At 41.5% G+C, this 13,921-nt stretch overlaps 1 protein-coding gene across 1 annotated transcript in view; it reads left to right on the top strand.

Annotated features, from left to right (window-relative positions):
- The window catches only part of WNT7A (Wnt family member 7A), a 103,073-nt gene that overhangs the window by 26,922 nt on the left and 62,230 nt on the right, over window positions 1-13,921 (top strand). The window contains exon 3 of the mRNA XM_019504615.1: window positions 111-337. Coding sequence (XP_019360160.1) covers window positions 111-337 — 227 coding nt within the window. The remainder of the gene's footprint in view (window positions 1-110; window positions 338-13,921) is intronic.

Below are 13,921 nucleotides of genomic sequence, written 5' to 3' on the forward strand. Positions count from 1 at the left end.
GCCCGCGCAGCGCTCGGCAGGCAGCGAAGGCGCTGGGCGGCGAGGACGCGGCGGCCAGCTCCTCGCGCCCCTCCGGCCGCCCGTCCACTCCCCGCTTCTTCTCCTTGCAGGGGGTTCTCCTCGGTGGTGGCTCTGGGGGCCAGCATCATCTGTAACAAGATCCCGGGGCTCGCTCCGAGACAGAGGGCGATCTGCCAGAGCAGACCCGATGCCATCATCGTGATCGGAGAAGGGTCGCAAATGGGAATCAACGAGTGTCAATTCCAGTTCCGAAACGGGCGCTGGAACTGCTCCGCCCTGGGAGAACGGACTGTGTTTGGAAAAGAGCTGAAAGTGGGTATGTCACCTCTCCCCGGGGTTGTGGCGAGGCGCGGAGCCGGAGGAGGGATTGGTGTTAGCCCACCTGTCACGGACTCGGACGCTGCCTTGGGGAAAGAAAGTCTGTGCCAGCCAGCACGGGCTCTGTCCGTTCGGGAGGGCTGGCAAAAGTCATGCGGTCTGCACATGTTCCTTGGAGGACCCCTCGTTTCCATGCTTTAGGGAAGCACTTACAGGGTAACTGCACCAACTTCCTTCCCACAGCCTATTGTTCTGTACCTGTATATGCCCTGCCTTTCTGTAGGGTTTCCCCTTTACCTATAAAACACAAGAGCTCCATTCAGATAATCGAAGACACGGAAGTTACCTTTGAATCTGGTAAAGGGCTGCACTGAGACATACTGAATAAAGGCTAGACTTGTGCTCCATGGCCCAGAAATCTTATGAGCCATTGCATAGGCAGATCCAGGATTCTGGAAAGAAAAAGGGGGCGGGGGTCAGATGGTGTGGCATATCATCACATGTAACACAAGACGTATTTTATATTTTTCTCCTGTTAAAAAGAAGCTACAAGCTTTACTAATATGCTAGGGGGCTAGCACTATGTTATTCCATTTAAGATCAAAGCAAAAATTAATATAAATATTGGAACATGCACTGATTTGCTAGATTATATATAACAATAAAAACGCAACAAACTAGGCAAATAATAACTGAAATAGTCAAAAGATAGTGTCACTGGTTTTTATTCATATTCATAAAACAATCTAGTCTTCCTGGATCTCTTGACAATGCCTCCACTGTCAAGTCATTTCTACACCTGAGTTAAGGCTTTTAACTAGAGCTAAAAGCAGTCTGCAGGGCTGTGAAATAGAAAAAAGACATTGCCAAGAATGGCCAACAGACAGCAAAATTGCAGAAGGCAGGATAGTTTGAATAATGGAAAATCAAGACCATTAAAAAGTATAAAGGTCATTAACACCTGTGGAGTGGATGGAGGGAGATTAACAGGAATCAAGGGGAGGATAATGGGAGGAAGTCAATTGCTTGTCTCAGAGCTGCCTGAATAGAAATGTGGGGTGGAGCAGGGAATCAAAGCAGGGTGCATCTGCACCATTGTACCTGCCCTGGATCCTAAATTAAACATTCTCAGAAGTTACCAGCCTAGTTGGCAGGAGTCTTACCAGCTCACCTACCTGTTCTCATTATATAAAGCAGGTTTCTACCATTTAAAACGGGTCTAGGAACAACTGTTGATTTGTCCAGACCTCCAACAGGCACCATCCAATTCGAACCAAAGTGGGTCTCCCCCAGACCATTACCTGTCCTGGCAGTGGTTCTCAACCTTTTTGGACTCAAAGCATCCCTCAGAAAATGGCAATCCTTAGTTTTCACTCCAATCTTTCACTACAGAAAAATAATATATCAATTTTTTTGTTGCCAAGAACTCCAAAAAAGACCATAACAGATCAGCATGTTGTTAACACTGTGGATTCCTATTCAAAATATCTGTGATTTATCCTGTGAATCATGTTTGCACACCAGCAGTACTAACACTGTGTGTCACCCCACAGGACACTTGAAAGGATCTCAAAAGGCATCCCAGGGTACCACGGCACCCTGGTGGAGAATCACTGCTTTAAGGGTCAATTTCTGATCTGAGCATTCAAACCTAAACCACACAAACATTCAAAGGGCTTCAGTGTGAGTTTCCAGCTTTGGCTTATCTCTTGTATAATACACACTGGGTTTTTTTTTTTCCAACTATAAAATTGAAAAATATATATATTTAAAATGCACTTGACCTGTGATTGACCTTGACCTTGCACTGTGATTCCAAGCCTTTGTTTGGGAAGAGGTTCAGTGACCCAATATTTAGATGAGGTGAGCGAGCGCTGTAATAGCCAAGAACATGGGTGCTTTGGGGGACTGGAAAGCAGAATGAAGGCAAGGAGCAATGTCTGACCTGAGCTCTTTTATATAGGGTGCTGGCTCCTTGATTTGTTGTGCAAGGCCCTTGGTTCTAGGAAAGTTCTTTGACTGGGTTGGATTCCAGGCTCTCTTTAGTCTCAATCCACCTCTCTCTGTACCTGGAGAGTATAGCTTAATTACAGACCCAGTGCACCAAAGTTGCTAGGCATTCTGGGTGCACAGTAGTAACAGTATGGGCTCTTCTTGTCTAAGTTCCTTGCCTTAGGAAGTTTAAGTAAAGCTTTTAGCACTGACTGAATGAGAGTTTCCCCCAAGTTCATTTCCTTCTTAAGAATAAAAACAAGGAAAAAGCCTAAAATAGACTTAAAGGTTATTTATTTAAGCCCATGTCTGAGAATCAAGCAGAATGAATCAAAATTAGGGCTGCTTTTGAAAATATCCTTGAAAAGCTTTCACTTCTATAAAGTTAGCTTATTCCTGCCATTGATTTATTGAGGCATTTCTCACTGATGTCAGTAAAGCTCATCTTGGAAAACTGATAGGGTAGAGGCCAACCTCATTTAGTAATGACCTATACTGTGTGTATTATATATTCATAGATAGAAGATGTATAGGGAGTTTCTTTTTTGTCCATCAGACCGTGAAAGAATAGTTATTGTGGTCTGCTGCATAAACACTATCAGTTTTTTTCCCCAAAACTGAATTATTTAGTTGGTGGGTTATATTTAGGTACTCTTAAAGAAAGTCAATATTAAGGGAAGTAAGTGGATTTTGATCCATCCTTGAAGTGATACTTCTTAATATATTCTATCTATCCATTATGAAGCTTATATAGGTAAGTGTATTAGAACATATCAGGACAAATTCATTACTGGTCTAACTCCATTTGCTGCAGAACTCACCCCAGGATTGATTTTGGTTCATTGATAATGGACAAAACTCACTTACAATGCATAAGTACCCTTTTTGAACTTTGATCACATACACATTTTCTTATTCACCTTGCCAGCATCATGAACCAAAATACAGTCAATTTTCTTACAAAAAGTGTCTTTTTCCCTCTTTGAGATCTTATTAAATTGTCCCAAACTAGTAAATAGGTGATTTTCAGACTGATAAAAATCAATTTTGTGTTGACCTTTTTAATGGAAAAGTTAGTTTCAGAGCAAACTATGATGGCAAAGTTAAAAAAAATTGAAATTTGAAAAATTGTAAGAGTATTTGGTACCACTAAATATTACTAACTTTAGTATAATTGTTAATGTGCAACAGAATGTCTCCTGAATCCCTTGGCTTCCTACCTTTATCAGCTCTGCACATTTGATACAGACACTATCATTTTACCAAAAAGTAGAAAAACCACTTATTTCCTAGAAGTCTCCTCTGAGCTACTCACAATTTTCTATTCCCTTTTATCAACTGCCCTTTCCTTCTCCTTAAGTATAAATTACCATTCACTATGATCTAGACTAATATTTCACTGAGTTAAAAAGAGCAACAACCTATACCTCATAAAGCCAAAGGCCAGACTTAATGCCCACAATTAAGGCAAGATAAAAAGGAAAGCCCCACATAGGAAAGCCCCACATACCTTGTCCTAAACAGAAGGATAAGGATTGGGGAAATGACATATGCAACGCAAAGTTGTAAACCAAAACATAGCTCCTTATTGTAAATAGTGCACTAATAACAATGCAAATGAATTCTGAGGTCAAAATATTTTGTACTTGTATTTTTCCTCATGCCAATCAGCTAGAGCTCTAGCCTTTTAATACCTTGACATGCCTTCTGTAAAATGCTATTAAAATACTATAAAAGATATTTTAATATTAGTTAATCTTTGAAGGCTGATTAGGTCTTTTAGTCTGGATGGATCTTTAAAAATGTTACACCAAATGGTTTCACAATTAAAACTTGCAATAAAATCATTAGACCACATGACATCATTCCACTTTCTTGATTAGATGACTAGGATCTGACCTGAAAGTGGCACTGATGTACTTACACTAAGGGGGACAGTAATGTAACTTGGTTTATCACTGCACTGCCTGAAGATTGCAACTTGGGAGTGCTTGTATACAAGAAAGAAATGCTAACATCATTTTGTGATCATTTACTAAGTGAATAACAATTAGGTGTATAAATCTGTAACAGTTGGTTGTCCTAAAGACCACATATTGATGATGACTGATGCATATCAGAGGAGGTTTTGGTAATGGAATAAATCAAATCTGTCTCTCTGATTGCTTTACTACTTTCCCTTGCATTGGGTAATCTTCAGCGCGTGCAGCCAAACTAATGCAAACTTAATTTTCTTTTGTTTGGGACTCAAGAAACCTGTCATTCTATTTTTGGCTTTGCCACTGGCAGGCTACATGACCTTGGAAAACTCACCTTCTCTCCCTGTTCCTCAGTTGTCTTTGGATGACAAATGCTATATGAGAGCTGTCCATTATTGATTGTAAATTAATGTATTAGGAAATCCTATTTTACTTTGATAATTTTTCCTTCAGTCATAGTTTGGAAAAAGGATCATAGCTAGGGACCACTTAAGTTCCATTATTATTACAATGGCATATTTCTTTCATGTAGTGGTTTTTGAAGCATACCATATTGTTCCATATCTAGTGGCATACTATCTAGCTTGTCCTTCAAAAGAGAGAGAGACTTTGTTATTGATGCTAATAATGGGTATCTTGCCATAATCAGAGATCCTGGTTTTTCCTGATAAAAAGTCTCAAATTCTCTGATAAAAACCCAAAATCCATGTTTAAAATGAAAGGTCTCCCCACAGCCCACCTAGCCCTGCTGGTGCCCCTCACTCCTCACCCACAGCTCCTGCTTCCCCAGCCCTCCCAGAGGTGGCTCCCAGCTGACAGAGCTACAGACCCAGGGACTCAGGTCCATAGCCCCCTGCTGCCTGCCCACTGATTTCAGTACCTAGGGATCTTCAGGCATAAGGAAGGACAACATTTCACAGTAAGACAAATTCCTGCTGACTCAGTTCCAGGAAATTGATAGGTAGGGCTCAAAGACCTGATGACACAGAAAAGTCTTTGGCTACGACAGCAAATGTAGGTTTGGGCACTGATGAACCAAGTTCTACCATGGAGGCTTTTCACTGAAGAATCAACAACCCAACCCATGAGCAGTGCACAGGACCCTGCTAACTGAGGTACCCATGACAGGGCATAAGCAGAGAATTACTCTCACAAATATGTCCTAGGCCACCTTGGGATTTGACTGTACTCAGAAGTGGGCAGTACCAACTAGTGCGATGAGGCGAGAACACAAGGAACAGGTATTTTAGGTGTTCGTGCTGAAGTGACAATGCCATTACGAAGCAAAATTCTATAGGAAGAATGTTTTTTTCTGAGTCAGCAAAACCTCTGTGACTGTGCCTTTCTTTCCACTGTGATATGGCAAAAGTGAAAGCAATCCTAATGGAAGTAAGAAATCTGGCAAAAGTAAAAAATGATTTCAGTCCAGTTTGTGAAGATCCTTTGGTCGATACAATACAGGAAGAAAAAAAAATCAACACATGACTGTTTGAACTGAAGACACTTCAATAAGGGCATTACACAGCAGAGTTCAAGCAATTTCACTGCAAAGCTCTGGACCTCTTCCCTCTCACTTAATAGCATCTAGCACAACCCTATGACAAAGAGCACGGCCATGATGCTAGTAGTACTAAGAAAAAATGAGTCACTATTTCAGTGCAAGTGCTTGAGGACCATGGGAGGCTGTCAGCTTGAAACAGAATGATCTCACAAGAGAGCAGAATACTTAGAAAGCCATAAGAAAAATAGAAAGCTAAAAACAATGAACACACTGACATGACACAACAAAGGTATATAGCATCCTAAAATGAACTCTGTATGTCTATAATTACCAGATATGTGGGCCATTCTTTTAGCTTTTCTGATGCTAGAAAAAGCAGACCTAGGATTCATTGCTGTTGCACCTTCACCATTGGATACAATGGTGAAACTTTAGCAGGCAGGGAGGATTAGAGGTGATAGTGAAATACCTGGGATATGAGGGATACAAGAGGCCAAGTTCAGCATTTATTTTCATTTTGTACAATGTTTTTTAATCCAAAGAGACTATCAGTCAGAAAAGGTAAGTGGAAAAACTTATCAGAGAAGGGACTAGGTGTTAGGATTTGAGATTAGCACTCAAAGAAGTTCTTTTAAAGAGAGACTCACACCACCTGGCTATGCTCCTCTTCTAGAAGTACCCTTAATTCTGCTGACTGGACCAAATTTGCAGTTGATTTGCATCCTGTATAGTCTGCTGGAAGTAACATGCAGGAGAAAAAGTTGTTCTGGCAGTGTAAGGGTGAAGTCTTGTTTTATGATTCACAATGAATGGGAAATAGTCTGCAAGCCAAATCATTTTAACTCCCTTATATTCACAGTTGGCCCGCATGGTAACTGGTTGACAGAGCAATTAAAACTTAGAACATATTTCCTTTACTGATGTCCTAAAGGCAAAGAATCCAGCGTGTTCTTCTCTAGCTGAACTGGGTTTGCCCAGTGAGCAGGATATACAAAAACTTATCTTGTTACTAATATTAGCAGGTCTGACTTTCAATGAGCCAAGGGGAATGGGTAGGTGTGTTTAGAAAGGGAGGTACTATCTTCAGACATTTTTCAGAGTGAAAATGCCCTTTAGATTACATCATTTCATGTGCATGTTCCCAGGATACATCATAGAAGAATCAAGGAAATTTTTGGCATTCAATTCCAATGGAGTTTCATGGGACAAATTTAAGTTTTTGATTCTTTGGTTTACAAGGAACAAAGTGTCAGACCAAGGAAAAACTTATTAACATAATTTGAGGAAGGGAAAAAGTTAGAATGGTAGAGTGCCTGCCCCTGCTTCCTCCTTTTTTAAATAAAAGGGAGAGAATGTAATTGTCCATGGAAACAAATGGACACGGCTGCTATCTTAACAAAAAGTTTCTAAATTGTTACGTACTATTAAACTTAGTCATTGTTTAGGAGTGACACACTCTCTAGGTTTTAAACTGGTGGTACTAGGCAGTTCCCAGGAAAGACTAAAATAGTCAAATACAGGTCCCATGGAAGTTAGTGGGAGCTTTGCCATTGCCTTCAGCTGAGTCAGGATTTGCATTTATGTTTTCAGCTACTGCCATCATTTTCGTGGGTAACATTCTGCACATTTCAGTAATGCAGGTGCAGTAATTCATGGGTTTAATAAAAAGAAAAGAAATTGCTGTTGCTAAAGCATAGGCCATGCTGAAATATGGCACTAAATGCCTAAAAAACAGCCAGTTGCTTTATGCCAAAGAGTCAATCTTTCTAGGCAGTGAGTGTCACAATAAGATAAAACATTGCCCCAAGGTCACTTAAGTTGGAATTCACATCAGAAGGCTTTCATACCTGTCTTCAAATGTATCTTGTGAGTACATGTTTTAGAGATACAAAAAGATTACATTTCATTAGAAGGCAGAATAACTAGCACCCATTGCTGGGTCAGTTACAAAGGTTTTTCAAAACAAACCCAACTCCATAAAACATTCTGATACAGTGCTGTATAGGAAGGGAAGACGGTTAAAAAGGGGGAACTTCATCTTCTGAAATCCACCATTATAGCTATGATTTTGCACTTTCATAGCTTGCGTAAATATTTTATGAACTTAAAATGGGATATACTTTTGAAATGGCCCATACCTCTGGCTGTACCCCGACTCTGAATATCTTATTGTCAATTTCTGTGCTGAAGAAGCATAATAAAACCTAGACTCGTATAGTGGGAAGCAGCAAGCACCTATGCATGTTCACATTTTTAGGAACAATTCAACTTAACTATCGCAACTAAATATTTGTAATTTGTTCCTGTTACGTGGTGTGTCCTCAATTTTATTTCAGGTTAGTTGAAGATTTGAGGATACACAGCTCCTCAGAGGTCTGAGCACTTAATTGGAAAGCATGGTGGTACAAGCTGCCATTATTTATTAAACACATGTGTTACATTTAAAAAATCAAGTCCATATTCTATCAAGGTAAAGAAGGAGGTAAACCCCGAAGTAGTAAGAAGATGAGTTCTGCTCTCCATTTTGATATGAATTATGACCTCTGTAGAAACGTGAAGTAATGTTAGTCATGGCACATAATTGGCAAGGGAGACTGTATTTTCCATCTTTATATTTTCACAATCAACATATATTTCAGTTCATGTCATTGCAGATAACTCCCTCTCTGACCCCTTGGCTTTATATAGCAGAAAATATAATGTATGTTTTCCAGTGAGATAAATACAAATTTGTCTTTTTTATTTCCCAGATTAGGCAATTTATGGTAGGGCTGATAGGGTGGAACAAACTATTTAAAAACATACCTGGGTGCTGAGTGGTGTTGAGCTACTCAGCACCGTCAGTTCTTTTTGACTCACTGGGAGTGAAGGGCAGCCAGCACCATATTACAAGATTCTGTCCTGGTTTCCTGATTATTATCTTAATGTGCAAACATTTTGTAAAAAAGGTTTCACTTAATTAAAAATTAATTGAAACCACAATACTGCAAACACTGACTCACGGGAGTAAATCTGTGCCCAGGCATGTTTGCAGGCTCAGGGCTCTAAAGGTACAGCCTGAAATGTTAGTGGAAGTGTACCTCATAGGTGTCAAGCCCATTTGGTGCTCATTTCTTGACTTCAGTAGGAACTCAGGGCAAGATGAAAATGCAGGGTGTAGCTTACCCAAGGTTGGTTTAAGTACAAACTAATGAATTCTAACACTAACGGATTTGTACATTTACTAACTTGTGGAAAGGTGGTTCTTTGTTTCACCTTGCAATAGTGGATGGAAATGAAGCCTACAGCAGTCTAGGATCATGGAAGCTAGAATCTGAAGAGAGATGGTAACTCATCTTCTGAAGGGGAAGGATCCTGGTCTTCTCATGAATTGTAGTTCTGCTTCAGACACTAGTGATGCCGTCAGCTATTGCACAAAAAGCACAAAAACCTTGAAAGCTTGAAATTCTTTACTACCAGATTAAATACCTTTCATTTAACTTAAGCTTTATTTATAATAGTATATATAGCATAGGACACACCTTTATTCCTGTTTATTTAATCACCAGAACAAGTGATACATTCATTATCATGGAGCTAACAGAATCATAGAAAATTAGGGCTGGAAAGGACCTCAGGAGGTCATCTAGTCCAACCTCAGGCTCAAAGCAGGACCATCCCCAGCTACATTATCCTAGCCAAAGCTGTCTAGTCTGGTCTTAAAAACCTCCAAAGATGAAGATTCCACCACCTTTCTGGGTAATCTGTTCCAGTGTTTTACTACCCTCCTAGTGAGAAAGGTCATCTTAATATCTAACCTAAACTTCCCTTGCTGCAACTTGAAACCATTGCTCCTTGTTCTGTCATCTGCCACCGCTGACAACAGTATAGCTCCATGCTCTTTCAAACCCCACTTCAGGTAGTTGAAGGTTGCTATTAAATCCCCTCTCAGTCCTCTCTAGACTGAATAAGCCAAGTTTCCTCAGCCTCTCCTCATAAGTCATGTCCCCCAGTCCCCTCACCATTTTGTCACCCTCTACTGGACTCTCTCTAATTTATCCACATCCTTTTTGTAGTGGGGGGCCCAAAACTGGACACAGTACTCCAGATGTGGTCTCACCCGTGACCAGTAGAGGGGAATAATCACTTCCCTTGATCTGCTGCCAACACTCTTATCAATGCAGCCCAGTACGCCATTAGCCTTCTTAGCAACAAGAGCACACTGCTGGCTCATATTCAGCTTCTTGTCCACTGTAATACCCAGATCCTTTTCTGTAGAGCTGCTGCCCAGCCAGTCAGCCCCCAGCCTGTACTGGTGCATGGTATTGTTCTGTTCAAAGTGCAGGACTTTGCATTTGTCTTTGTTGAACCTCATGAGATTCCTTTTGGCCCAATCCTCCAATTTGTCTAGGTCACTCTGAACCCTAGCCCTACCCTCCAGAGTATCTACTACACCCCTCAGTTTGGTGTCATCTGCAAACTTGCTGAAGGTGTGCTCTATGCCATCTTCCAGGTCATTGATGAAGACATGGAACAAAACTGGCCGCAGGACCGCTCCCCAGGGTACTCCATTTGATACTGGCTACCAATTAGACATCGAGCCATTGATTACAGCCTGGTGATTCAGCCAGTTTTCAAAGATGATGGCCAGCATCTCTGCAATTGCATCAGCCAACTCTCTCAGCACCCTCAGGTGCATCCTGTCTTGCCCCATGGACTTGTACATATCTTGCCTTTCTAAATAGTCCCTAACATTTTTTTCACCACTGCTGGCTGCTCATCCCCTCCCCAAACTGTGCTGCCTGGTGCAGTTGTCTGGGAGTTGACCAGACCTGTGAAGACTAAGGTGAAAAAGGCATTGAGCACTTGAGGCAGGCAAGGTTCTTTGGGTAGATGTGATATCGTTTATTAGACCAGCTGAGTAGTTGGGACAAAGTTCATTGCAAGCTTTCAGGCACAAGCACCCTTCTTCAGGCATAGGGAGACTCTGCTGTTGTTCTGAGTACTTCAGCCTTTTTCTGTATCCTCTGTCACAAGGTTGCCTCACTCATTCAGTAAGGGACTCACACTTTCCCTGATTCTCCTGTTGTTACTGACATACTTTCAGAAACCCTTCTTGTTACCTTTCACATCCCTTGCCAGCTGCATCTCCAGTTGTGTTTTAGCCTTCCTGACCATATCCCTGCATGCCTGAGCAATGCTCTTATACTCCTCCCTATTTATTTATCCAAGTTTCCACTTTTTATAAACTTCCTTTTTCTGACAAATTTGAAGAGTTCCCTGCTAGACCAAGCTGGTCTTCTGCCATACTTGCTAGTCTTCCTGTGCATCAGGATGGTTTGTTTCTGCACTCTCAGTAAGGCTTCTTTAAAGTACAGCCAGCTCTCCTGGACTCCTGTCTCCTTGAGACTGGCTTCCCAGGGGATTCTGCACATGAGTTCCCTGAGTGAGTCAAAGTCTGCTTTTCTGAAGTCGGGAGTCCTTATTTTGCTGTTCTTCAATCTTCCTTTCTTTCCTCAGGATCATGAACTCAGTCATCTTGTGGCCACCGCTGTCTAAGGTGCTGTCTACATTCCCCAGGAATTCTTTCCTGTTTGTCAGCAGCAGGTCAGGAGAAGCATGGCCCCTAGTTGGCCACTCCAGCACTTGCACCAGGAGGTCGTCCCCAACACTCTCCAAAAATTTCCTAGATTGCCTGTGCACTGTTGTATTGCCCTCCCAGCAGATGTCAGGGTGATTGAAGTCCCCCATAAGAACCAGGGCCTGTGATTGGGAAACTTCTGCTAGTTGGTTGAAGAAAACCTTGTCCACCACTTCCTACTGGTCTCGTGGTCTATAGCAGACCCCCACCACGATACCACCCTTATTATTCTCTCTGTCTTTAACGCAGAGACTTTCAACAGGCCTATTTCTAGTTTCATACTGGAGCTCTGTGCAATTATATGGCTCTTTTACCTAAAGTGCAACTCTTCCTTTTCTCCCCTGCCTGTCTTTCCTGAACAGTTTGGACACATCCATGGCAGCGCTCCAGTCAAGCGAGCTCCCACCAAGTCTCTGTTATTCCAATATTGTCATAGTTCCATGAATGTAGGAGGACTTCCAATTCTTCCTACTTGTTTCCCAGGCTCTGTGCATTCATGTACAGGCACCTCACTGATATCTGGGTAATTGTTGTTTATGTATGGATTAATTTTGTTCAAACAAAGGAATTCTGCATGTTTTCCTGTTCAATGAATATTTGATCTTATATTTAGCAATAGGTAGTGGGAATTTCCCAGGATACAGTATGAACTTGGTAGAACTGGTAGTATTTATGATTTTACTTGCTCATGCTAATCCCAGTGTTTCCCTTTATGTCTAATAAGCTTCTCCAGCATTTCCTGTGACTGGCATTAACTGTATAGTCCTCGGTGGCAGGACTAGAGACAGCCTTGGAACTGATATGATACTGTGATAAGAAGGATCTATCCCCTCAGCAAAAGACAGTCTTGAGAAGCACTAGAGTTCCATTAAAACACTAACACGTGTCTTAAGATAATGGAGTTTGGGGGTTTCTGAAGTAATAGACACCAAACAATATTCCATCAAAGCAAACAGCTATGTGGGTAAGCAGGAATTTTAGCAATAGCCATAATGCATGCATTATGTCCAGAAAAAATAGAGAGATAAGTAAAAAGCTTGTCTAACACTATCCCAACTATGCAGTTGGTCCAAAAAAAATATCACCCACAAAAATCATTGCCTCAAAGATAACAAAAATATGTATAGCCAACATGAAACATAACACAAAAATATCTGTCCTCCTAGAGCTATGAAGCACTTATTCAAGTACTGTGCATCTTAATCTAAAGACTGCATGGAGAACATAGAAAAAGTTAGCTCTTGATCATCTCCTATGTAATTGCAGAACTACCATTACTTGCACAAACAGATATTTTTCTAAAGGTTTCTAAAATTCAGTATTCTCAAGCTGCTGTCCATTGTGGGCCTTGTTTGCCATAGTCCAAGAGACAGAAACACGTTACTACCTGTCGGGGGACTAAAGAACAATTTTCTTACTGTGCAATTCTGCATTATGTGCTTAATGTGCTATGACCACTTCATTAGTACACCCCATCCCAGCCCCCATTACCTTAGGTTGATTTTGCCAAATGTATTTATTAGTTTTTGTACCACAATGCTTTGTGGCTACCTCATAGAAGTAAGAGGCAACCATAATGCAGTAGCTTGGAGAATCTCAGAGGAATCTGCCTGGCACTGCTAGGGGCCTTGTACATCACAAATGAAGCATTTTCAAGAGAGTTGTATGCTTTAGTTAGAGCCAGGGCAGTACAAGATACACCTCTTGTACATGTGTAGGAAGCTCTCCACCTTTCACCAAAAATACACAAAGTCTTATGCAGGCAACTGCACTTATGCAGATGGAGTTTTTCATGGATCCCAGTCATATGTTTCTAATTTGGTCACTGTGTAAATATAAATCAAGTTACAGTTTCAAGAGAATTGTCAGTGAAGATTAAGATTTTTCCAGAAATTAAAATATGTCCTGGATGGCACTGACATACAAAGTGTAGTTAAAAAAAAATCTTAGGTGACTTTCTGATGTTTTTTCCATTCTAGTTTCTTAAGTCCATTTCTCTAGGCCAGTGGTCATTTTGTCTCATTTTGTACTGAGTTACTGTTCCCACCTATGCAGCACATGGTGATACTATCATCATCAGGGACTCAGGATTTCATAGTTTCATAGTTTCATAGTTTCTAGGGTCGGAAGGGACCTGAGCAGATCATCTAGTCCGCCCCCCTGCCATGGCAGGAAGAGTACTGGGGTCAAATGACCCCAGTAAGGTGGTCATCCAACCTCCTCTTAAAAACCCCCAGGGTGGGAGCCTGCACCACCTCACTTGGAAGCTGGTTCCAGACTCTAGCCGCCCTGACCGTGAAGTAGCGCCTCCTGATGTCCAACTTAAACCTTCCCTCCGCCAGCTTGTGACCATTGTTCCTGGTCACTCCTTGCGGCGCTCGGGGGAACAGGGACTCCCCCAGCGCCTGCTGATCCCCCCTAACCAGTTTATAACAGGCCACAAGATCCCCCCTCAGCCTTCTCTTTTGAAGGCTGAACAGGTTCAGGTCC

This window comes from Gavialis gangeticus, unplaced genomic scaffold (genome assembly GCF_001723915.1).
Source record: "Gavialis gangeticus isolate Ggan-Ray unplaced genomic scaffold, GavGan_comp1, whole genome shotgun sequence".
In the NCBI taxonomy this organism is placed as follows: domain Eukaryota; kingdom Metazoa; phylum Chordata; order Crocodylia; family Gavialidae; genus Gavialis; species Gavialis gangeticus.